Source organism: Bacillus rossius (assembly GCF_032445375.1).
Source record: "Bacillus rossius redtenbacheri isolate Brsri chromosome 4 unlocalized genomic scaffold, Brsri_v3 Brsri_v3_scf4_2, whole genome shotgun sequence".
NCBI classification, from domain to species: domain Eukaryota; kingdom Metazoa; phylum Arthropoda; class Insecta; order Phasmatodea; family Bacillidae; genus Bacillus; species Bacillus rossius.
The window spans coordinates 20348592-20375573 of NW_026962011.1; the positions used below are offsets into that span (position 1 = coordinate 20348592).

The 26982-nt window shown below is 37.7% G+C and overlaps 1 protein-coding gene across 1 annotated transcript in view; it reads left to right on the plus strand.

Moving 5' to 3' along the window:
• LOC134542327 (hemicentin-1-like) overlaps positions 1-26982 on the plus strand; it is a 369603-nt gene that overhangs the window by 279984 nt on the left and 62637 nt on the right. Inside the window, exon 6 of the mRNA XM_063386475.1 lies at positions 1793-1927. Within this exon, the coding sequence (XP_063242545.1) occupies positions 1793-1927 (135 nt within the window). The remainder of the gene's footprint in view (positions 1-1792; positions 1928-26982) is intronic.

A 26982-nucleotide genomic window follows, 5' to 3' on the forward strand; every position in this document is an offset into this window, starting at 1 on the left:
GAGAAGGACGGGGTTACCACGACCCTGCCTCTTCTGCGGAACACGCGACGAAGCAAAACCGTCCGGTAATAATTTAGCGCGGAGATACGAGACGGGCCTTCGAGGATTCAGAAACGTCGAGTTCTGCCGTCTGTCCTCATCCTGCTCGCAAACATGGTCTGGGACAGGCGACGCGAGAGACTCACTATATAGCCCGTGTCAAGTAACTTTCCTAAAATTTTAACAGCTCTCAAACGAAGTGTAAATGGTCCTGTCACTATTATTTTGGAGGTTAGTCTTTTCACTAAAAGTTAGGATTAACTATGCAATCAATAGAAAAATATTTTATTCTCTTTTTGCGAAATGTAGATGTTTTTAAAAAGTATTCTGTTTAATTATTTTCAGCCAAAACATAGTAGATCACGATTTATATACCCCCTACAGTTCACGATGACTTCATTCCTCACTAAATTCATCGCTCGATTACTAAAAAAAAAAAAAAGTTAATATTGAAATCCTTCAAAGATTTTTTAACTGTCTGAACAATGCCGCTACATTCCTTTACAAAGGTGAAAACAAAGGGAGGCAGCCCCGTGGGCCAACCAACCAATCACAACACACAAGACAATATTTGGAAAATATGTACTCCATCAAGTTTCAAGTTCAGTGTTCTAAAGTTACAAATGCGAACATTGTTCCATGAATTTCTGTAGCGTCATATAAACCCACAGCATAATTCATCCTAATTGGCTGCCGAAATAGCGCCCAGCTAACATTCAAATACGTTGCTGCGGAGTCACGCGCCTTCATAATGGTTTTCCGAGCAACAAAAAAGAAGTATTTCTCAATATGGTGCCATAGTGTGGCGCCCTTGTGTTTCTTTCCTTCTGAAATATACCCTTCAAGAATTTTGAAGTATAGCTAGTTAGAAACATGAAATATGTAAAAGCGTAACTAATACGGTTACGAGTGAGGAGAAAGGTTTCGTAAGGATAGCCCAATTAATTTATTACAGTTTTGTTTGCTATAAATTTATACATTACTAATTAAATCATCACACTTAATGTATATTCACAAATCACTAAGTACCTGTCCAGTCCACGGTTCACACACCTCACTGGAGCTAGGCTCAACAGTGGTTCGCCCCTTACCAGGCGTCTGTCCACACACACACACACACACACAGTCTCGCGCCACTCAGTCACACACACACGGTCCCGTTGCCCCGCGTCTGTGCTTCTCGCTAGGGGGTCTCTGACCTTCTCGCTGATCTCGCTTTTCACTATACTCGCACTTCTGGAATTTAACTACACATTTCGTTTAGAGATTTGGCGTGTTCCAAATGGCAGAATTGTTTGAAGAAACAGTAACATGCGCAGTTTTTCTTTATGATGAGAATGTTTTAACAGTGAGTAATATTTATTGTTAATTGATCATTATTAGGTAATTGTATTCATTCTCTCTCTCTCTCTCTCTGACATTGTATCCCTTCCGGTATACTTACAAGTCTTAATTTCGAATGGAAAAGGTAGTTTCACTTCTAACACGTGTACTGAGATACACGCGCTTTTTTTTTAAATGAAAGTTACAGGGTTTTTTTACCAACCATCGTCTGAAGTTATCAAGTACCATTTCCAAGATGTTTCGGGCAGAACATCTCGGTGCTGGCGAGGTTTGGGAAAGTGACTTCAACCACGTCACACGGCATGCCGTCTCCTGAAAATTCCCAATTCCGCGGCCGTGCAAACCGTTTCCCGCGCAAACTGTTTCTCGGTGTTTTTTTTATCGCTGCCGTTTTGTTTCCCCTGTGCAGGTGGCGACGGGCTCGGGCACCATCTCGCACTACTTCAACCTGCACGTGGTGGTGCCCTCGGCCTTCATCCTGGGCAGCGGCGAGTACCACATCGGCGAGGGCAGCACCATCAGCCTCGTGTGCATCATCGAGAACGTGAGTACTCGCCGCAGCGGTGGGTCCATGGCTCCGGAGTCGAGTGACCCCCCGGGACCCGCGCCTTGTTAAATAGTTTTCTGTGTCACATAAGGACATTAAAGACAAACAAAGCGAGTGTTAAATTGGTATTAGCATGTCATTTAAAGTGCTGGCAAATAGTATAATATTAGAGAAAAAAATCATAAATTCCTGATACAAATAAGCAAAACATTCCTTGAAATTTAAGTTCGAATTTGGTTTAAAAACGCTGTTTTAAATGGTTTTATTCCTAAACAATTACCAGGAGAAGACTATTCCAGACCGTCAAGCCCCCTCTTCCCGATGAAGTCTCTCTCCAAAATTTTGGGACCCCGCAAAAGTAAATGGCTCAACGCCCCGTAAGGTCTCGTCGTTACAACAGTTAGGCCGGGTTTATAAATTACGCAAGCAATGTGACGAAAAACAGCAGCTCGCAATCAATGCAAGTTAATAAGCATGCAAGTCGAAAGATGTCACCAACCTACAAGCATAAATTGTAAAACAGTTGAAAAAAAAATTTTCCTAGCTTCTTTTTATCATTCATATTTATAATTCAAACTTATGAAATTTTCAGTGATAATATTTAAAATTGTTATTTTCTTTTACTGTGCAAAAGTTTAACGAGCGGAAATGTCACGTTTATAGTTAAAACAGCATCGTGCCCTTCTGTACACGTAACTTCTACGACTTTAAAAGTTTTCTGAACACTTCACTTCCAATATTACCGCCGAACACGCAAGCCGAAAAGTAAAACGCAAGAAAGTTGGAACATGAACAATACTTGCGTTGCGTTTCTGCGCCTTGCGTAGTTTGTAAACCGGATACTCTGAAGTTATATTGCTAGACGTTTTTCGTCTTGCGTTTCTTGCGTATTAGTTTATAAACCCAGCCTTACAAGAGTCAACCGCCGATCCATCATTCTGCCAGCCGGGGCATTTAGTGTGTTTGGTTTCTATGAACCAATCTGTGCAGATTATTTCAGATGCACACCGCACATTTCTTTTTCTTCTTATTTTTTTCAAATCATTTGGATCAACGGGCGAGGTGCGTGTCTTGTGTGTACACGGGCCTGTGTGTGCGCTGGTATGCGGTGTAATGCTAAGTAAATGTTACGTTCTAGTATTCGGCAAGGGGGGAGGAACGTATACACTTCTGCAACAGTTAGATCGGCTAGCTGATGTGCTGTAGTGTCGTGTTGGTGAGCGACAGAGACTCTTTAGTGTGCTGAAGAGAAAGTGTTTGTTGATGCAGGGGTCGAGTAGACCAAAGACAGGAACAAAATACGATGCCATGTACGCTCGTAACTCAGCCGATGAAGCTCTAAAGAGCGCTGTATAATTAAAGGTCACATCAATCGTCGTGATTTGTGCTGCACATCTCCAGCGAGATGGATGCTCGCGTGGGTCGACAGAAGGCGTACCACACGCGCGGGCTCGCGGACGGCAGTGCAAGGGAAGCACAAAATATAGTCCCGAGAAGAACTATTTTCGTGTCAGATCAGAGAAGCTTTCAGCGACCACGGAGACATATCTCTGCGAAAGGGTCTCGTCTGGTGTAATTGCAGCTTGAAATGTCGGGCGTGCGAGGGATTCCCCCTGTCGTTCCGTCTCTTTTCGTCTTGTTTCTCATCGTCTCATCGTCTCATCATCGCAGCTCGTACCGTCCTCGTCCTCTGGCGCTTCGCCGATTGAGTTACGAGCGTACGTTCCATGGTGATTCCTTTGCTTGTCAGGTTGTGTCCAATTACCCCGAAGCATATGAGCCAGTGATTTTCAAAGAGCCTGCAAATTAAATTTACAAAACAAAACCACGTGTTTTTTTTTCTGTTTTTGTTTTTTTGCACATCTTACAGCAACAATATTTTTTTTTAAATTATTAAACTTAAGGTAGCAATTTGACACTGACTTTATTTAAATGTACAAGTAATGGAATATCAAATACTCGGACCAACTGCGTCCACCATGAAACACTGTTTTTGAGATTTCTCCTGGCAATTAGGCTGTTCAGTGATGGTTTCGCATATTTATTACTGCGAAGCCTGCGCGCGTGCGGCTTGAATCGGTTGCTATGGTACGAAAAGCTACTGGATAAAAAAAAAAAGCAATAAAGCCCTTAGATCATCAGTGGCATAGAAGTAATCGAACCGTCGCATTGGGGTGGTTTGATGTTTGTTTTATTTTAGTTCCTAGTACTGAGTTTTTCTTCGTTTTTGTGCCGTGTTTTTTTTTTGTATGGTCATGAACCATTTTATTTCGGATAAACATGTTCAGTTTACTTTGAATTTTTACCAATGCTACAATATTTTAAAGAAATAAAATTATCGCGTGTGTCCAAACATTATTTTAATCAGAATTTCTGAAGGAAAAAATTCCTTTGCACTATATGAATTTAAATCTACCAGTGCATATTCATGTTTATCTTCAGCCTTGTTATAAACACTAGGAAAAGTTTTGCCAGGTTTTAAAATAAATCAGTTATTTCAGACCAACTTAGGGTTAAAACTTAAACTTGATCTCAAAGTAAATATAAAATAATATAATATTTATTTATTCATGAGAAGAAGCAAGCGCTTTGTTTTCAAATTTGTGTAGATTAAGAATTTGCAGAACTATAACAACGTTTTTAATAGTTTTAATATGTTTGTGAATTATTTTTTATTCATTTATATTTTCCTGGTTTTCGCATTTTCCTAAACAATATCAAGCAATATATATATATTTCATAAATCCAGACATACAGCTCTACGGAATACAAAACAAAAACGATTTTTCGTGTCTTTGTGATTTTAAGGGATCGTGCTGTTTTAAAAATATTGTTTTCGTAAATATGCAGTTTTTATTTATTTTCAAAATCTTTATCACGGGAAAACATGTTTGTACGGATTTTTTTTTTTTTTTACTTATTTCCTAGATAAATTGTTTATTCTCTGTCCTCGTTGCGCGCTGTTATTTGGTTCTTGAGCTTCCGGCGACTCTATTTGTACTTTCATTATGGCAAGATGAAGAATAATGGCGCTCGAAATTGCCGTCGCATGGGCAATCTAGGTTTTCTCGGCGTGTTTACTTCAGCGGTACGTCAACGTAAGATGATCCCCGAGGAAAGTGATTACTCTTGCTGGGGATGGTGGCCCCAGTTTATGAGGCAGTGACCTGCCAAGTAAGCAAACCCGCACTCGCTCGCCGTCGATAATTATCACAACCGCCCGAAGAAAATGTTTTATTCAAATGCCGCTCGGCGCGCGCGGGGGAAAGAAAACGGAGCAAAGGCAGTTTGAAAAGAAGATGATTTCCGAAATGGGTCGTTAGTTAGCTTTTATTTCTCCCTCTGTTCGTCGACTTTCGGCATTTGTTATTCTCTTAAGTGCCCGTGAGAGCGGTCTTGTGTCAGTTTGTCTGAATCCGTCTGCTGTGTTTCTTTAAGAAGCCCTTTCCGTTACGAGGTATGCTACTCGTTGTCGCGATCAACATCTAAAATTTACTCCTACAGACTCATACAAGAACTCACGCTTTCGATGATGGTTGGATGCCGTATTATTTTTGCATATTAACTGACAAATAAATTGAAATAAAAAATTTGAAATAAAATTCGAAAGATTCAATTATTATTCTAAACGTAAATTCATGAACATAATACATTTACAAATAGTATGGTGATGACAGCTTTGTGTTTAATATTAGATCCTATATTACGGACACCTTCAGTACTAAAAATACAATATATTCTGATCATTCGCTCAGATTTCTGCTCATTCTCAAAAATTAGTTACAATAACAGAAGAATGTTATATTTACTTTAATAACTAATATGTCTCGACTGTGTGTGATTCTAGAATTAAGCTCGTATTTAATCAGCTTGGTAGATCAAGACCACTGGTTCAGGTATACAAGTATTATTCAAGACAAAATATAATCATTCATCCAAAGAAAAAAATTAAAATTAAATTTTAATATAAATATAACATTAATTGCATAGACATATTCCAAACTCTAATACTCTTTCACTAGTTATGTTCCTGGCGTCGAAGTGCTATCCTCTATTGCTAAACTGGCAAATAAGACTGGAGCAAAGAGAGATCCAAAATTACGCTAATAGGAAGAGAACCAATAAAGAAATAATCTTGAAATTTTATATTTTCATATTTATGACTTGCCAGTATTTTTTATTGTTACGTGGCATGATTTAAGGTAATTCATGACGGAGGTCAGTAGTATACGAATGTATTTCCGGGGACAGGCTTCAGGCAGTGGTGAGTGGTGCCTACCAAGCTCTGTCATCACGACGGCCATCTTGGATGAGCGTAACGGGACACAGCGTAACGGGACAAGTAGATCAAGGCGGCCATCTTGGATCCGCCATCTTTAAATCGAGCACCCCACTCATTATGATGAAATTTTTTCGTCTCTGTCGCCATATTGATTTTTTTTATGTTCCACTGGACGCCGCCATCTTGGATACCGTCGACTTTGTTTCAGCTGTTTGTTCCTAGATAGCGCCAGCATCGCTCTTGATTTTTTTCTGTTCCACTGGAGGCCGCCATCTTGGATACCGTCGACTTTGTTTCTTTTGTTTGTTCCTAGATAGCCCCAGCGTCGCTCTGTCTCATCACATAAGGTCGATGTTCCATTACCTACCATAGCTATTATGAACCTTATCGACCTTTTAAATTTAATTTTTTATGAAAAATATATTGGAAACGCTGTGATTCGAACCATCGCAGCTCTGATCTCTAGGTTGGAAAACATACGCCTTTAACCGCTCGGCCATCGATACATTTACCAGACTGAAAATTAAATAAGGTATATATAAAAATAACATGCATATTTGGACTTGTAATTTGTTTTAATTTAAAGTAATAATAGCACCACCTGTTCGAGACAGAACCACCATCTTGTATTAAGATGTAACTGTTACAATTATCGTTATGGTCGCCATCTTGAAAATCCGTAATTTTTATGCCAGAGATGCGGGAAAAAATTTAAAAATCATTAAAAAAATTAATCAACCTAATTAAATAATAAAAAAATCCTTAAAACCACCGTTGACTTTTCGTGACGGCCGCCATCTTGAAATCACCCGCTGAAGATCATCATCTTGTTTTCGTCCGCTAGAGTGTGCTGATACCATGTTAGTATAAGTATTTGGTCACTACACCTTTGACCTTGATCCCTTGACCTTGAACTTTGACCTTGACCTTGAACTTTGACATTGACCTTGAAATTTGACCTTGAACTTGAACTTTGACCTTGAAATTTGACCTTGAACTTGAACTTTGACCTTGAAATTTGACCTTGACCTTGAAATTTGACCTTGACCCTGAACTTTGACTTTGTCCTTGTCGACCATCATGGATCCGACATTTTATGTTCAGTACATGCTACCAGGAGCTACCACCTGCTGGAGTACACCATCTTGTGTGTGTACTCGTATTATAGAGTACATTTCCATCTGGATAATTTTATTCTAACACGATACAGTGCAGAAATCAATTATTACCGAGGTGCCCCCGCCATCTTGAAATTCGGCCGCTATCTTGAAATCATTTAATAATGTAGCTAGAAAAGCGGGAAAAAATCCCAAAATTCATTAAATAAATCACTCATTAATTTACATATTGAATCGTAGCGCTCCAGTCCTTGGTTCGATACTCGAACCATGCAATAATGTTTAATTATATGAAGAAAAAAATTTCAATAAAACATGTTCAAAATTCTTAAAGAGACTTTAAATCCTCTACTACCATCATCCTATCAGACATCAAGACCAACATATTGGTAATTCATAATTTTAATGCTAGAGATGCAGGAAAAAATTCAAAATTCATTAAATAAATTTGTAATCTATAAACTGATTGATTAGATCGACTAAGGTCCTTGGTTCGATCCCTGGCCGATACAAAACAACTTTAATTTTAAAAAAGTACTACTAAAGTGGCAGGTTCGAGAAATAAAACACCTCAAAGCCTTTACAAACATAATATTTATTACACAATTTCTATCCTACTACAGAATCACTTGCGAACGCCAGCAATCTTATAAACATTTAGCCCTGCATAGACGTGCAACGACTACTTCTTAGCTCCAACAGCTCCAAATTCTCCAAATGGCTCCAACAGCTCCAAATGGCTCCAAAAGCTCCAAATGCTCCAAATGGCTCCAACTGCTCCAAATGGCTCCAAATGCTCCAAACGGCCTCCATATGCTTGACAGCTCCAAATGTCTCCAGCAGCTCCAAATGCTCCAAATAGCTCCAACAGCTCCAAATGCTCTAAATGACTCCAAAAGGCTCCAAATACTTCAAAAGGCTCCAAATGCTTAACACAGTTCCAAATGCTCCAAATGGCTCCAAATGCTCCAAACGTCCTCCAAATGCTTGACAGCTCCAAAAAGGCTCCAAATGCTTCTAAAGGCTCCAAATGCTTAACACAGCTCCAAATGCTTCAAAAGGCTCCAAATGCTCCAACAGCCTCCAAATGCTCCAACAGCCTCCAAATGCTTAAGACAGCTCCAAATGCTCTAAATGGCTTCAACAGCTCCAAATGCTCCAAAAGGCTTGGATATACATTACAAGACCTGTACAATTAAGATGAATAAAGATAACGAAGACTGGGCTACAACATAGGAACGAAGGCGAAAAAGCTAATGCTAAAAAGTAGTATAGGAATGACGGAACTGGCACAGGGTCCAGGGTGAGGATTGAGGAGTGGGATTGTCGGTCCGCCATATTGGATTGTGATGTCACGGCGGCCATCTCGGAGGAGTGTAACGGGACATAGCGTAACGGGACAAGTTTGACCTTGACCCCGGCGGCCATTTTGGATCCGCCATCTTGGATCCGCCATTTTGGATGACGTATTTGTGTGTTCTCGAAAATTCCGGCGTTGTGTGTTCCGCCATATTGGATGATGACGTCACTGTTGCAATTTCCGTTATGGTCGTCATCTTTAACTTTTTTATTTATTATCCGAATTTAATGAAATTTTTTTTTAAAAATTATAAAAAAATTCAAATAATAAAATTTTAATAAAATAATTACAAAAAACAAACATGTACGACACGGAGTTCGTAGTCCTCGGTTCGAACCCGGTGAGAGCAAAAAAAAATGGCGACCGATCCTTCCCTCACAGTGACTGCTGACATACTGACTCCCACCACTTTTTTCATAGCATATATATCATCCGACAGTATGACGTCATATACGCCATCTTGAAATTTGGAAGCCATCTTGAAAATCTTTATTTATTATCCGATTTTAATGAAAAAAATTCCAAAATTCATCAAAAAATTAACGTATTTGAATTCTGTTTGATTATATCGATGTACGTCCTTGGTTCGATTCCCGGCGAGAGTAAACGGTCGATCCTTCCTCCATGAAAGCTACCTACACTGATCTACCACCACCAGTACCAAGGTATATATCATCAACTGGTATGACATCATGTCCGCCATCTTGTCTTCATCCGCTGGAGACCACCATCTTGTTTTTGTCAGCTAGAGTGTGCCGATACCATGTAGTATAATTATCTGGTCACTAAACTTGTGTCCTCAACTGTTGACATTGAACATTGACCTTGAACTTTGACCTTGACCTTGAAATTTGACCTTGACCTTGAACTTTGACCTTGACCTTGAAATTTGACATTGACCTTGAAATTTGACCTTGACCTTGAAATTTGACCTTGACCTTGAAATTTGACTTTGTCCTTGTCGACCATCATGGATCCGGCATTTTATGTTCAGTACTTGCTACCAGAGGATACCACCTGCTGGAGTACGCCATCTTGTGTGTGTACTTGTATTATAGAGTACATTTCCATCTGGATTATTTTATTCTAACCCGCTACAGTGCAGTAATCATTTATTACGGAGGTGCCCCCCGCCATCTAAAAATCATGTAATAATGTAGCTAGAAAAGCGGGAAAAAAATCCAAAATTCATTAAATAAATCACTCATTAACTTACATATCGATTCGATCCGCTCCAGTCCTTGGTTCGATCCTCGATCGATGCAAAACATTTAATTTTATGAAAAAAAAATAATAATTCCAATAAACCATGTTCAACATTCTTAAAGAGACTTTAAATCATCTACTACTATCATCTTATCAGACATCAAGACCACCATATTGGAAATTCGTAATTGTAATGCTAGAGATTCGGGAAAAAGTTCAAAACTCATTAAATAAATATGTAATCTATATACTGATTGATTAGATCGACTAAGGTCCTTGACACGATCCTGGACGAAGCTAAAATAAATTTAATTAAAATACCAGAAAAGTGTAAGGTTCGAGGAATAAAACACCTAAAAGTCTTTTACAAACATAATATTTATTACACAATTTCTATCCTACTACAGAATCACTTGCGAAAGACAATAATCTTATAAAAATTTAGCCCTGCATAGACGTACAACGACTACTTCTTAGCTCCAAATGGCTCCAAATGCTCCAAACGGCCTCCAAATGGCTCCAAAAGCTCCAACAGCCTCCAAATGCTTAACACAGTTCCAAATGGCTCCAAATGCTCCAAACGGCCTCCAAATGCTTGACAGCTCCAAATGTTTCCAGCAGCTCCAAATGCTCCAAATGCTTCAAAAGGCTCCAAATGCTCCAAATGCTCCAAACGGCCTCCAAATGGCTCCAACAGCTCCAACAGCCTCCAAATGCTTGACAGCTCCAAATGTTTCCAGCAGCTCCAAATGCTCCAAATGGCTCCAACAGCCTCCAAATGCTTAACACAGCTCTAAATGGCTCCAAATGCTCCAAACGGCCTCCAAATGCTTGACAGCTCCAAATGTCTCCAGCAGCTCCAAATGCTCCAACAGCCTCCAAATGCTTAACACAGCTCCAAATGGCTCCAAATGCTTGACAGCTCCAAATGCATAACACAGCTCCAAATGGCTCCAAATGCTCCAAACGGCCTCCAAATGCTTGACAGCTCCAAATGTCTCCAGCAGCTCCAAATTCCCCAACAGCTCCAAAAAAAGGCTCTAAATGCTCCAACAGCCTCCAAATGCTTAACACAGCTCCAAATGGCTCCAAATGCTTGGAAGCTCCAAATGCTTCAAAAGGCTCCAAATGCTCCAAATGGCTCCAACAGCTCCAAAAGACTCCAAATGCTTTAAAAGGCTCCAATTGCTCCAAGAGCTCCATCTTCAATTGGTTCCAACTGATTCCTATTACTTTTATCGAACTTGGCATGATTACTAACATGTCTTTATCAGTATACATTTTGACTGGCAGTGGTAACGTTTTTTACACCTTTAAGTTATAAGTTTTATTTAGAAATCAGATTTCGATAAATGATAGCTTCCATCTGGAAAGAAAATATATTAATTTATCTTCAAGTTTATACACATACATTTAATTTAATCCATTATTGTATGTAGCCAGCTTCCCTCAGTTCTTTGAGTATGAAGGATATTTCTTTAATGTTCGAATAGTTTCCTGCACAAAGCGATCCATGTAGTAGTCGTAGCCTGTTAACCAATATGTTAGGATCTTCCCATGAGGTATAATCAATCTCTTCTGCTGCCTTCATCATCCTTGCATGTTTATAATAAATATTATCTCTGGTGTCTATCGTTTTAACACCAACCACAAGGTCACTTTCGTCATCTTGCCAGTGATTATCACAAGCTTGATCAGGATAATTTATTTTATTACGTCGTTTCCATCGTTTTGGTCTCAAACCACCATCACAGTCTTCGCTCTTGCATGCTTTTGGTGCTTCAGTACAGTACTCAATCATGTCAGCCTCAGATGTGTCACCACAATCTTCAATCATGCCAGCTTCTGATGTGTCACCACAGTCTTCAATCATGTCAGCACCACAAACTTGATCAGGATAATTTATTTTATTACGTCGTTTCCATCGTTTTGGTCTCAGACTGCCATCACAGTCTTCGATCTTGCCTGCTTTAGGTGTTTCAGTACAGTACTCAATCATGTCAGCCTCAGATGTGTCACCACAATCTTCAATCATGCCAGCCTCAGATGATTCATTAAAGTCTTCGACCTTGTAAGCTTCAGGTGGTTCTCCATCTTTCACATTTTCATGGAGACGACTAGATATTGGAGTAAATATATTTTCATTTCTAATGTGGTTACAACTTCCTTCGTTTGTTTTAAATTTTAAATTATTATCTTGATCTAGATCAGTAATTTTAGCATTAGCTTTTTCGCCTTCGTTCCTCTTCCGCGATGTTGTAGCCCAGTCTTCGTTATCTTTATTCATCTTAATTGTACAGGTCTTGTAATGTCTATCCAAGTAATATCTTCTACCAAAGGATTTCTGACACTGACTGCAATGAAATGGTTTTTGACAAGGACCCAAATTACACTCGCTTCTTTCATGTCGTTTAGCATTCTTTCTCAAGGTAAACACCTTGCTACAGTATCTACAGTGATGACGTTTTGATACAGCAACAAATCCCGTTTCAGGATTCATATTAGTTATTGAGACTAATGCCAGATGCAAACTAAGAGTTTTAAATTAGATATATTACTTAAATAGAATTTTTTAATTATTTCATCAGCGAGAATTAATTTATCTCATTCAAAGGTACTTGTTGCAAGTAGTTCTGCTTTTCAACAACAGATGTCGCTACATGTTACTTGCAGGTAAATAATATTTAGTTCTTTTATGCGGGATGCGGGATGCTCACTAACGATCGCAAAAGAAGGATGGCTTCGCTAGACTCCAAGGAGAAGGAAGTTCGTCCATCCTGTTAGTGCTTCTTAGATTTCTCAGAGATTATTTGACTGAGTAATGATATTTTTTTTTTTTAAATTTCCACCTGATAAAAATATTACAAGTGCTGATTTATTGGCAGAATTTCAATAATTTAATGCAACCTTGAATAAAAAATGACATGACTCATTAAGTAAAAAATTCTTCATGCAGAGATCAATTCCTCATCAGTAACCAGAAGCACTCGGAGAAAACCATCAGATGTCTAGTCAGGAATAATCAGAAGCACCCAGAGAAAACCATCAAAATATTGTCAAGAATAATCAGGAGCACACGGAGAAAACTACCATAGGGTAGGGTGGGGCTATTTGGGTCGTGGGGCTATTTGAGTCGAAATAAGACTTTCGGCTACTGCGCATTAACTCCGCGCATCATCGGCACGGACTGGACTTCAGAAGCGAGAAGAACGTTGTGCTGAGCAGACGGACATGTTGTGTGCGGATGTTATGTGATATTTTGTGTACGGACGGGCGGCGAACGGCGCAAGGTAATCATCTCACTGTCTTGAAATATTAAACTCTAACTTTAATACCCGGGGAAATAGTGATATCCAAGTGTAACGTGAAACTTTATCGTAAGTGTTATATGTCAAACGAAAGAAGAATTTGTGAGTCTCTTAGTATATTCACAGCAAGAATTATTTTTAATGAATTGAGTATTTTGCTAATTTTGTGATTTAAAGTAATTGGGGCTATTTGAGTAGTTTTTCTGGGGCTATTTGGGTCAACAATGGGGCTATTTGGGTCAACACAAAAGTGATTGTTGTGATACCAAGTATATATTTATTAAATGTAAAGATGGTTTTTGCTAATATTTATTATATTACATTACATTTATATGAAAAAGTTTTGTTGCACACCATATTATGTAATTTTATCTCACTTTTTTTCCAGATGGTTCGCACTTACAAAAGGACTGGTGCATATTTAAAGTGGACAAGTGAGCAGCTTAATTTAGCATCCAAAGCTGTCTTGGAGTGCCGTTTAAGCGTGAGAGCAGCAGCAGTTCATTTCAGCATACCATATGAAACTTTGAGGAGAAGTGTGTATACAGAATAACTTCGACAATCGTACAGTGAGCATCACCTCCAAGAATATCTTTCAAGAAAGAAAAAAAATTGGCCACCCAACAGTGTTAAGTGACGAAAAAGAGAAGGAACTTGTTTTGAGACGGATAAACTTATCCAACCGAGGATTAGGATGTGATTCTAAAGGAGTGTGTCGTGCTGTTTACAAGTATGTTGTGTCAAATAGTATAAAACATCCATGGGGAGAATCTGGAATCGCAGGGAAAGATTGGTTACTTTCATTTATGAAAAGACATCCTGAATTATCGTTGAGAAAACCCGAAGGACTTTCAAAGTCTCGTGCTGCAGGGGTGAATAAAGGTGCGGTCAATGACTTTTATTCTTTGCTTCAAACTATCTCTTAAAATTGGAGTCAACTGTAAACCTCAGAACATTTATAATGTTGACGAAAGTGGCCTACCTATGAACAATAGACCAGTCAAAGTTGTAGCTCCAAAAGGGAAAAGAGAAGTAACATCTATCACCAGATTATAACATGGGGAAAATGTTACAATAGTTGCAGCATGCAGTGCAAGTGGTCAGTATATTCCACCAATGGTGATATTTAAGGGTGTTCGTTTCCGAAAAGAGTATAACGAGCACATGCCATCAGGAATGGTAGTTAAAATGTCGGAGTCTGGGTACATAAACGAAGAAATATTTCTCTTTTGGTTAAAACATTTTGTTTTTAGGGTTCCCGGAAAATGTCTTCTGGTGATGGATGGACATTCTTCTCACTGCTCCCTCGAATTCTTGGAGTTTTGTGAACAAAATGACATTGAACTTTGTCTGCCCCCACACACAACTCATGTGCTTCAACCCATGGAAAGAACTGTGTTTAAGACACTCAATACACACTATCATGCTGAAGCCACGCAGTATATCCATAGCCATCCAGGTGGAAAAATCAGCAAGTTCAATTTTGGGGAACTGTTCCAAAAGGCCTGGCTCAGAACTGCAACGCCAGCTCTTGCAGAAAAAGGTTTTCAATGCACAGGAATACATCCATACAATCCTGAAAAAGTCCCTGAAGAGAAATTTTTACCATCGACACTATTCTACACACAGCAAGAACCACCTGAGCTAGAGAGCTCTATTCCATCGACTCCACTTTCTGGAGAATCTGCTTCTACACAAAAAGATCGTGATTCCTTCGAGATATCTACTGTAACTTTAACCACGAAGCAGTTGTCTTCAAAGTCTCCAGATTTTTCACAGATTCTCTCAACGCCAGTTAAAACAAATCGTAACAAAAACAAGGAAGCAGAAAACAAAAATCTCTACTTTTGACATCAAAAGATAATATTTCTGACTGTAGAGCAAAGAGGCAAATAAAACTATTGAAAGGACAACCATGCAAGAAACTAAAGAAAAATTCCAGTGCAAGAAGTGTTCACTGTCCAGCTGAAGATTTACATGAAATATCTACAAATTCAACTTCTGAGGATGATCCAAACGAAGTATCAATGCACTGTGAAGGAATTGATAACACACCGTGTAGTTTTTGTAGCCTAAGTTATAACTCCTTGGAATCGCTGAAGAAAGGTGACTGGATAGCTTGTCAGCAATGTGCTCGCTGGTATCATGAAGTTTGTGTTGGAGCTATCCGTCAGAAAATGTTTGTTTGTGGGAAATGCATTTAATGCCTATGGAAACTCGTGTTTCTGTTTACTTTTCAAACATGGTATTAGTGGACATTTTATTTAGTAGGAAACATTTGTACGCGAAAGATTGCCTAAAGGGACTTGCAGATAACTTCGAAGCACAATTTATATTATTTAACAGCTCATTTACTCCATAATTAAATATAATTTTAACGACTCAAATAGCCCCTTGCGAAACCCAAATAGCCCCACATATTCTATTATTGACATATTTTACAATGGGTTTGACTTTTATTTCTGTAGTATGCATTTTGATAGATACGACTTCTATAACTGAGATACATGTAATTTAATAAGTGCAATTACAATGTTTAGCAAAAATTAATTTTTAAAATCGATTTAAGATGTAAAATGTTTGATTTTTATGTTAGGGTACTCAAATAGCCCCACCCTACCCTAATATTGTCAAGAATAAACGGGAGCACACGGAGATATCCACCATAATATTGACAAGAATAATCAGGAGCACACGGAGAAAACCACCGCAAGTTTTCTTTGATATCATAAAATTTCAGGAAAAAAATAATAAAAAATAAAAATAAATTAATAAAAAAGTAAAAAAATAAAATAAAAAAATACATAAAATTCTGGCTTGTACTAGAACTCTATCTTTGTTCAACAATGAGAAGTTCACAAGCTAGCAGAATATATTTATGTATTTTTTTTATTTTATTTTTTTTTACTTTTTTATTAATTTATTTTTATTTTTTATTATTTTTTTCCTGAAATTTTATGATATCAAAGAAAACTTGCGGTGGTTTTCTCCGTGTGCTCCTGATTATTCTTGTCAATATTATGGTGGATTTCTCCGTGTGCTCCCGTTTATTCTTGACAATATTATGGTAGTTTTCTCCGTGTGCTCCTGATTATTCTTGACAATATTTTGATGGTTTTCTCTGGGTGCTTCTGATTATTCCTGACTAGACATCTTATGGTTTTCTCCGAGTGCTTCTGGTTACTGATGAGGAATTGATCTCTGCATGAAGAATTTTTTACTTAATGAGTCATGTCATTTTTTATTCAAGGTTGCATTAAATTATTGAAATTCTGCCAATAAATCAGCACTTGTAATATTTTCATCAGGTGGAAATTTAAAAAAAAAAAATATCATTACTCAGTCAAATAATCTCTGAGAAATCTAAGAAGCACTAACAGGATGGACGAACTTCCTTCTCCTTGGAGTCTAGCGAAGCCATCCTTCTTTTGCGATCGTTAGTGAGCATCCCGCATCCCGCATAAAAGAACTAAATATTATTTACCTGCAAGTAACATGTGGCGACATCTGTTGTTGAAAAGCAGAACTACTTGCAACAAGTACCTTTGAATGAGATAAATTAATTCTCGCTGATGAAATAATTAAAAAATTCTATTTAAGTAATATATCTAATTTAAAACTCTTAGTTTTCATCTGGCATTAGTCTCAATAACTAATATGAATCCTGAAACGGGATTTGTTGCTGTATCAAAACGTCATCACTGTAGATACTGTAGCAAGGTGTTTACCTTGAGAAAGAATGCTAAACGACATGAAAGAAGCGAGTGTAATTTGGGTCCTTGTCAAAAACCATTTCATTGCAGTCAGTGTCAGAAATCCTTTGGTAGAAGATATTACTTGGATAGACATTACAAGACCTGTACAATTAAGATGAATAAAGATAACGAAGACTGGGCTACAACATCGCGGAAGAGGAACGAAGGCGAAAAAGCTAATGCTAAAATTACTGATCTAGATCAAGATAATAATTTAAAATTTAAAACAAACGAAGGAAGTTGTAACCGCATTAGAAATGAAAATATATTTACTCCAATATCTAGTCGTCTCCATGAAAATGTGAAAGATGGAGAACCACCTGAAGCTTACAAGGTCGAAGACTTTGATGAATCATCTGAGGCTGGCATGATTGAAGATTGTGGTGACACATCTGAGGCTGACATGATTGAGTACTGTACTGAAACACCTAAAGCAGGCAAGATCGAAGACTGTGATGGCAGTCTGAGACCAAAACGATGGAAACGACGTAATAAAATAAATTATCCTGATCAAGTTTGTGGTGCTGACATGATTGAAGACTGTGGTGACACATCAGAAGCTGGCATGATTGAAGATTGTGGTGACACATCTGAGGCTGACATGATTGAGTACTGTACTGAAGCACCAAAAGCATGCAAGAGCGAAGACTGTGATGGTGGTTTGAGACCAAAACGATGGAAACGACGTAATAAAATAAATTATCCTGATCAAGCTTGTGATAATCACTGGCAAGATGACGAAAGTGACCTTGTGGTTGGTGTTAAAACGATAGACACCAGAGATAATATTTATTATAAACATGCAAGGATGATGAAGGCAGCAGAAGAGATTGATTATACCTCATGGGAAGATCCTAACATATTGGTTAACAGGCTACGACTACTACATGGATCGCTTTGTGCAGGAAACTATTCGAACATTAAAGAAATATCCTTCATACTCAAAGAACTGAGGGAAGCTGGCTACATACAATAATGGATTAAATTAAATGTATGTGTATAAACTTGAAGATAAATTAATATATTTTCTTTCCAGATGGAAGCTATCATTTATCGAAATCTGATTTCTAAATAAAACTTATAACTTAAAGGTGTAAAAAACGTTACCACTGCCAGTCAAAATGTATACTGATAAAGACATGTTAGTAATCATGCCAAGTTCGATAAAAGTAATAGGAATCAGTTGGAACCAATTGAAGATGGAGCTCTTGGAGCAATTGGAGCCTTTTAAAGCATTTGGAGTCTTTTGGAGCTGTTGGAGCCATTTGGAGCATTTGGAGCCTTTTGAAGCATTTGGAGCTGCCAAGCATTTGGAGCCATTTGGAGCTGTGTTAAGCATTTGGAGGCTGTTGGAGCATTTGGAGCCTTTTTTTGGAGCTGTTGGAGCATTTGGAGCTGCTGGAGACATTTGGAGCTGTCAAGCATTTGGAGGCCGTTTGGAGCATTTGGAGCCATTTGGAGCTGTGTTAAGCATTTGGAGGCTGTTGGAGCATTTGGAGCTTTTTTTTGGAGCTGTTGGAGCATTTGGAGCTGCTGGAGACATTTGGAGCTGTCAAGCATTTGGAGGCCGTTTGGAGCATTTGGAGCCATTTAGAGCTGTGTTAAGCATTTGGAGGCTGTTGGAGCCATTTGGAGCATTTGGAGCATTTGGAGCCTTTTGAAGCATTTGGAGCATTTGGAGCTGCTGGAAACATTTGGAGCTGTCAAGCATTTGGAGGCCGTTTGGAGCATTTTGAGCCATTTGGAACTGTGTTAAGCATTTGGAGGCTGTTGGAGCTTTTGGAGCCATTTGGAGGCCGTTTGGAGCATTTGGAGCCATTTGGAGCTAAGAAGTAGTCGTTGTACGTCAATGCAGGGCTAAATTTTTATAAGATTACTGTCTTTCGCAAGTGATTCTGTAGTAGGATAGAAATTGTGTAATAAATATTATGTTTGTAAAAGACTTTTAGGTGTTTTATTCCTCGAACCTTACACTTTTCTGGTATTTTAATTAAATTTATTTTAGCTTCGTCCAGGATCGTGTCAAGGACCTTAGTCGATCTAATCAATCAGTATATAGATTACAAATTTATTTAATGAGTTTTGAACTTTTTCCCGTATCTCTAGCATTACAATTACGAATTTCCAATATGGTGGTCTTGATGTCTGATAGGATGATGGTAGTAGATGATTTAAAGTCTCTTTAAGAATGTTGAACATGGTTTATTGGAATTATTATTATTTTTTTCATAAAATTAAATGTTTTGCATCGATCGAGGATCGAACCAAGGACTGGAGCGGATCGAATCGATATGTAAGTTAATGAGTGATTTATTTAATGAATTTTGGATTTTTTTCCCGCTTTTCTAGCTACATTATTACATGATTTTTAGATGGCGGGGGGCACCTCCGTAATAAATGATTACTGCACTGTAGCGGGTTAGAATAAAATAATCCAGATGGAAATGTACTCTTTAATACAAGTACACACACAAAATGGCGTACTCCAGCAGGTGGTATCCTCTGGTAGCAAGTACTGAACATAAAATGCCGGATCCATGATGGTCGACAAGGACATAGTCAAATTTCAGGGACAAAGTCAAATTTCAAGGTCAAGGTCAAATTTAAAGGTCAAGGTCAAATTTCAAGGTCAAGGTCAAATTTCAATGTCAAGGTCAAATTTCAAGGTCAAGGTCAAATTCAAGGTCAAGGTCACATTTCAAGGTCAAGGTCAAAGTTCAAGGTCAATGTTCAATGTCAACAGTTGAGGACACAAGTTTAGTGACCAGATAATTATACTACATGGTATCGGCACACTATAGCTGACGAAAACAAGATGGTGGTCTCTAGCGGATGAAGACAAGATGGCGGACATGATGTCATACCAGTTGATGATATATACCTTGGTACTTGTGGTGGTAGATCAGTCTAGGTAGCTTTCATGGAGGAAGGATCGACCGTTTACTCTTGCCGGGAATCGAACCAAGGACGTACATCGATATAATCAAACAGAATTCAAATACGTTAATTTTTTGATGAATTTTGGAATTTTTTTCATTAAAATCGGATAATAAATAAAGATTTTCAAGATGGCTTCCAAATTTCAAGATGGCGTATATGACGTCATACTGTCGGATGATATATATGCTATGAAAAAAGTGGTGGGAGTCAGTATGCCAGCAGTCACTGTGAGGGAAGGATCGGTCGCCATTTTTTTTTTTGCCCTCACCGGGTTCGAACCGAGGACTCCGAACTCCGTGTCGTACATGTTTGTTTTTTGTAATTATTTTATTAAAATTTTATTATTTGAATTTTTTTATAATTTTTAAAAAAAATTTCATTAAATTCGGATAATAAATAAAAAAGTTAAAGATGACGACCGTAACGGAAATTGCAACAGTGACGTCATCATCCAAGATGGCGGAACACACAACGCCGGAATTTTCGAGAACACACAAATACGTCATCCAAAATGGCGGATCCAAGATGGCGGATCCAAAATGGCCGCCGGGGTGAAGGTCAAACTTGTCCCGTTACGCTATGTCCCTTTACACTCCTCCGAGATGGCCGCCGTGACGTCACAATCCAATATGGCGGACCGACAATCCCACTCCTCAATTCTCACCCTGGACCCTGTGCCAGTTCCGTCATTCCTATACTACTCTAAAATTACTGATGTAGATCAAGATAATAATTTAAAATTTAAAACAAACGAAGGAAGTTGTAACCGCATTAGAAATGAAAATATATTTACTCCAATATCTAGTCGTCTCCATGAAAATGTGAAAGATGGAGAACCATCTGAAGCTTACAAGGTCGAAGACTTTGATGAATCATCTGAAGCGGGCATGATTGAAGATTGTGGTGACACATCTGAGGCTGACATGATTGAGTACTGTACTGAAGCACCTAAAGCAGGCAAGATCGAAGACTGTGATGGCGGTCTGATACCTAAACGATGGAAATGACGTAATAAAATAAATTATCCTGATCAAGTTTGTGGTGCTGACATGATTGAAGACTGTGGTGACACATCAGAAGCTGGCATGAACGAAGACTGTGCTGACACATCTAAGGCTGACATGATTGAGTACTGTGCTGAAGCACCAAAAGCATGCAAGAGCGAAGACTGTGATGGTGGTTTGAGACCAAAACGATGGAAACGTCGTAATAAAATAAATTATCCTGATCAAGCTTGTGATAATCACTGGCACGATGACGAAAGTGACCTTGAGGATGGTGTTAAAACGAAAGACATCAGAGATAATAATATTTATTATAAACATGCAAGGATGATGAACGCAGCAGAAGAGATTGATTATACCTCATGGGAAGATCCTAACATATTGGTTGACAGGCTACGACTACTACATGGATCGCTTTGTGCAGGAAACTATTCGAACATTAAAGAAATATCCTTCACACTCAAAGAACTGAGGGAAGCTGGCTACATACAATAATGGCTTAAATTAAATGTATGTGTATAAACTTGAAGATAAATTAGTATATTTTCTTTCCAAATGGTATCTACCATTTATCGAAATCTGATTTCTAAATAAAACTTATAACTTAAAGGTGCAAAATACGTTACCACTGCCAGTCAAAATGTATACTTATAAAGACATGTTAGTAATCATGCCAAGTTCGATAAGATAAATAATTGGAATCAGTTGGAACCAATTGAAGATGGAGCTGTTAGAGCCATTTGGATCATTTGGAGCTGCTGGAGACATTTGGAGCTGTCAAGCATTTGGAGGCCGTTTGGAGCATTTGGAGCCTTTTGGAGCATTTGGAGCCTTTGGAGCATTTGGAGGCTGTTTTAGCATTTGGAGCCTTTTGGAGCATTTGGAGCTGTTGGAGCCATTTGGAGCATTTGGAGCTGTCTTAAGCATTTGGAGGCTTTTGGAGCATTTGGAGGCTGTTGGAGCATTTGGAGCCTTTTGAAGCATTTGGAGCCTTTTGAAGCATTGGGAGCCTTTTTGGAGCTGTTGGAGCTGTTGGAGCCATTTGGAGCTGTTAGAACATTTGGCGCCTTTTGAAGCATTTGGAGCTGTCAAGCATTTGGAGGACGTTTGGAGCATTTGGAGCCATTTGGAGCATTTGGAGCTGTGTTAAGCATTTGGAGCCTTTTGAAGTATTTGGAGCCTTTTTGAGTCATTTAGAGCATTTGGAGCTGTTTGAGCTATTTGGAGCATTTGGAGCTGCTGGAGACATTTGGAGCTGTCAAGCATTTGGAGGCCGTTTGGAGCATTTGGAGCCATTTGGAGCTGTGTTAAGCATTTGAGGCGGTTGGAGCTGTTGGAGCCATTTGAAGGCCGTTTGGAGCATTTGGGGCCATTTGGAGCTGTTGGAGCCATTTGGAGAACTTGGAGCTGTTGGAGCTAAGAAGTAGTCGTTGCACGTCTATGCAGGGCTAAATGTTTATAAGATTGCTGGCTTTCGCAAGTGATTCTGTAGTAGGATAGAAATTGTGTAATAAATATTATGTTTGTAAAAGACTTTGAGGTGTTTTATTTCTCGAACCTGCCACTTTAGTGGTACTTTTTTAAAATTAAAGTTGTTTTGTATCGGCCAGGGATCGAACCAAGGACCTTAGTCGATCTAATCAATCAGTATATAGATTACAAATTTATTTAATGAATTTTGAATTTTTTCCCGCATCTCTAGCATTAAAATTATGAATTACCAATATGTTGGTTTGATGTCTGATAGGATGATGGTAGTAGAGGATTTAAAGTCTCTTTAAGAATTTTGAACATGTTTTATTGAAATTTTTTTTTCATAAAATTAAACATTATTGCATCGATCGAGTATCGAACCAAGGACTGGAGCGGATCGATTCAATATGTAAATTAATGAGTGATTTATTTAATGAATTTTGGGATTTTTTCCCGCTTTTCTAGCTACATTATTAAATGTTTTCAAGATGGTGGCAGAATTTCAAGATGGCGGGGGCACCTCGGTAATAATTGATTACTGCACTGTAGCGGGTTAGAATACAATTATCCAGATGGAAATGTACTCTATAATACGAGTACACACACACAAGATGGTGTACTCCAGCAGGTGGTAGCTCCTGGTAGCATGTACTGAACATAAAATGTCGGATCCATGATGGTCGACAAGGTCAAAGTCAAAGTTCAGGGTCAAGGTCAAATTTCAAGGTCAAGGTCAAATTTTTAAGTCAAGGTCAAAGTACAATTTCAAGGTCAATTTTAAAGGTCAAGTTCAAAGTTCAAGTTCAAGGTTAAAGTTCAAGGTTAAGGTCAAAGTTCAAGGTCAAGGTCAAAGTTCAAGGTCAAGGTCAAAGTTCAAGGTCAATGTCAAATTTCAAGGTCAAGGTCAAAGGTGTGTTGACCAGATACTTATACTAACATGTATCAGCACACTCTAGCGGACGAAAACATGATGATGATCTTCAGCGGGTGATTTCAAGATGGCGGCCGTCACGAAAAGTGCAATGGTGGTTTTAAGGATTTTTTATGAGTTAATTAGTTTGATTAATTTTTTTTAATGATTTTTAAATTTTTTCCTGCATCTCTAGCATAAAAATTACGGATTTTCAAGATGGCGACCATAATGATAATTGCAACAGTTACATCTTAATACAAGATGGTGGTTCTGTCTCGAACAGTTGGTGCTATTATTAATTTAAATTAAAAAAATTTCAAGTCCAAATATGCATGTTATTTTTATATATACCTTATTTAATTTTCGGTCTGGTAAATGTCTCGATGGCCGAGCGGTTAAAGGCGTGTGTTTTCCAACCTAGAGATTAGAGCTGCGATGGTTCGAATCACAGCATTTCCAATATATTTTTTATAAAAAATTAAATTTTAAAGGTCGATAAGGTTCATAATAGCTATGGTAGGTAATGGAACATCGACCTTATGTGATGAGACAGAGTGACGTTTGCGTATCTAGGAACAAACAACAGAAACAAAGTCGACGGTATCCAAGATGGCGGCCTCCAGTGGAACAGAAAAAAATCAAGAGCGATGCTGGCGCTATCTAGGAACAAACAGCTGAAACAAAGTCGACGGTATCCAAGATGGCGGCGTCTAGTGGAACATAAAAAAAATCAATATGGCGACCGAGACGATAAAATTTCATCATAATGAGTGGGGCGCTCGATTTAAAGATGGCGGATCCAAGATGGCCACCGTGATATACTTGTCCCGTTATGGTGTGTCCCGTTGCGCTGTGTCCCGTTGCGCTCATCCAAGATGGCCGCAGTGACGACAGAGCTTGGTAGGCACCACTCACCACAGCCTGAAGCCTGTCCCCGAAATACATTCGTATACTACTGAGGTCATGCGGAGTATGGTTTATGCGATATGGTTTATTTTCGCAATGTTTACAAATGTTTAATTGCTTCTTTTAAAAAAGTATGCTTTGGTTTTCCTTGAAAATATTAAGTATCGTTTATTACTTATTTCTAAAACAAATGCATATTATATATTGTATGTAACATATTTATAATATTTAATAATTCTTATTTATGTATTCATATATTGTCTTTTGGTTTTGGAAATTATTTATATAGCTTAATATTAATGAGCCACGTGATCTCAGAAAAAACTCAAAAACATATTGCTTTTTTTTTGACTATCGTACTTAAATACATTGGCAATATAATATATTATTTACCAAAATGGTTGACTTTTAATGCATGAGCTCATATTATTTTTACTTTTATTCACAGCGAAAATAAAATGAACATTTAGACGGATGGGTTTATTAAAAAAGACTCGAAATACGATTCACGTAAAATGTTTTCTTAAATTTTTACGTGATACACGCATTTTTTCCCCTCAGATAATAATGTCACTTTTCTTGGTATAAAACTAAATTATTAATGATTCCAAAAAGGAACAAAAAGTACTTGCAAGTTAGTTTTTGTTCATCATGTCTAGAACAGAAAAAAAAATTACATTTTGTAGTTGGTTTTTGTTGAACGTTCCCAAGCGATTCCGAAAAATAACTTTCCTTGAAATGACGCCATAAATCCCGACGTAGTAAGCGAATTCATTGGAAAAGTTGGACAACACGCGTCCGCGTGAAGGATAAACAGATGCGTCCGAAGTTACGCCAGAATAGAAGAATTTTTTATAAGTTTTTAAGGGATAAAAACACACAAATACCTACACACTCACGTACATCTACTTTCAAAACACATTCAAAAACATTAGCACGATATACCGGATTAATCTTTCTGTAATTTTTGTTTTCCCAGAGAGAATATATCTTTAGTTTCGAATCAATTATCTCGAGTAAATTTCCAAAATTTTAGTAGTACCTATGGTCTATTATAAATTTCAAAAAGTAGCATTTTATAAAATACCACCAGTCTTAAGTGTATTGTGTGAACATTATTTGAGTCTGAAAACTATTTTATAGGGTAAATGTTGTAATAAAAGAAAGTAACCTCTTCTGTATTTTAATCGGGTATAAAAAATGCTGTTAAAATTTTCTAGTTGTCACTTTCTACGGGATATATATATATATATATATATATATATATATATATATATATATATATATATATATATAAAGTCTTGTATGATTTAGTACCATTGTATATGTCGGTCAGTTTTTTTTGTTTTAACTAATTTGGCCTTGATATTTGTGATATTTTTAAGTTTTAATTTATTTCTCTGTTAAGGTTTTAACCTTCTGTTTTCCCTTTGCGTTTAAGATCTATTTTTCAATTTTTTTTTCTCTTTTGATGGTTTACGATACATGAAATATCTTCAGAATTATATTATTCTAAACCAAATAAAAAGTCATCAGCAGTTCATTTGTTGAAAAATCTTGTAAAAGTCAAAAGTTCTGTCAAAATTTCTCTTGAAAAAAATTTTTAGCGAGTCTTTCAGTATTCGCCAGTGTGTGTAAACATTTAACCTCAGTAATGAGCATATTCATGTGTTCTCGTGTTGCTAATAAACTTATAATACGGAACTCAGACATGAAATTTAACGTAGAACTCTTTAAAAATAATGCTGAGTCTGATTGATAAACTGATAAACAAATTATTTGCTTTTCAGATACCAAATTCTGTGTGCGCGAATCACACACCTACTTTCAGCGCCCGCCGCTGAAGTTGGCTGCCTGAATCGTAAACCTTGCTTGCCACCATTAAACGCAGAAAGCAGTAGCAGCACCAAACAACCGTAAATATTAAACTATTAGAAACGGCTTCGATAAAAAAAACCTGGTTTAGTCCTAATTTCCACAATAAATTTATTTGAAATACTGCCCATCTTGTTAAAATTCCCTAAACAGTTAATACTATAAAGTTTCCGCACACCTAAGAAGTTTTCCTTCTATGGCATTACTAAAATGTTAATATGAACTTTTTAAAACACATATTATAACACTAAGTAGGCCTATTTTAGGAAATTTTATTTTTGCCTTATCGACAGGAATCTGTCTATAAATATACGTACTTCATACAAATAAACAACCTTTTTTGAGTTGATTAAAAATTATTAATGTATTATAATATTAAAAAAGTAAAAAAATCGTAAAGGATATTTTAACCGCGTCCATTGAGGTTAACTTCAGACATTTTGACATTGTACAGGGAATGCATTGTGGCAGAATACTGTTCTTTAATTGAACACATGCTCAGTCCAACATATTTACACCCATCTTGCAAGATATGCTGTGGATGTGTTGTAAGTGGCTCCACTCAGCGCAGCCTACTCCAGAAGTTCCCGCAATTCCTAAAAGGATGGTTTTATGAAATTTGTCATTGACATAACTAATGGTTAAAGAAATGCAGTAACTTTCCTGCCATTCAATAACTCACCACTAAGTAACTACAACATGGTGTTCACTGCTTTACAAATATGGTGCCAATGATAGAAACAGAAAGGTGCCACGATTTGTTTTGTTACTTTCGACCAACCATTGTGCATTAAGGCTCAAGATAAACCGTTTTGTATAATTTCCGCGAGTTTGGGAGGATTTCATAAACTCATTTCATGGGGTGCAGGGTATGGATTGGAAGAAGTGTTATGCCCAATTTATGCAGCAAAT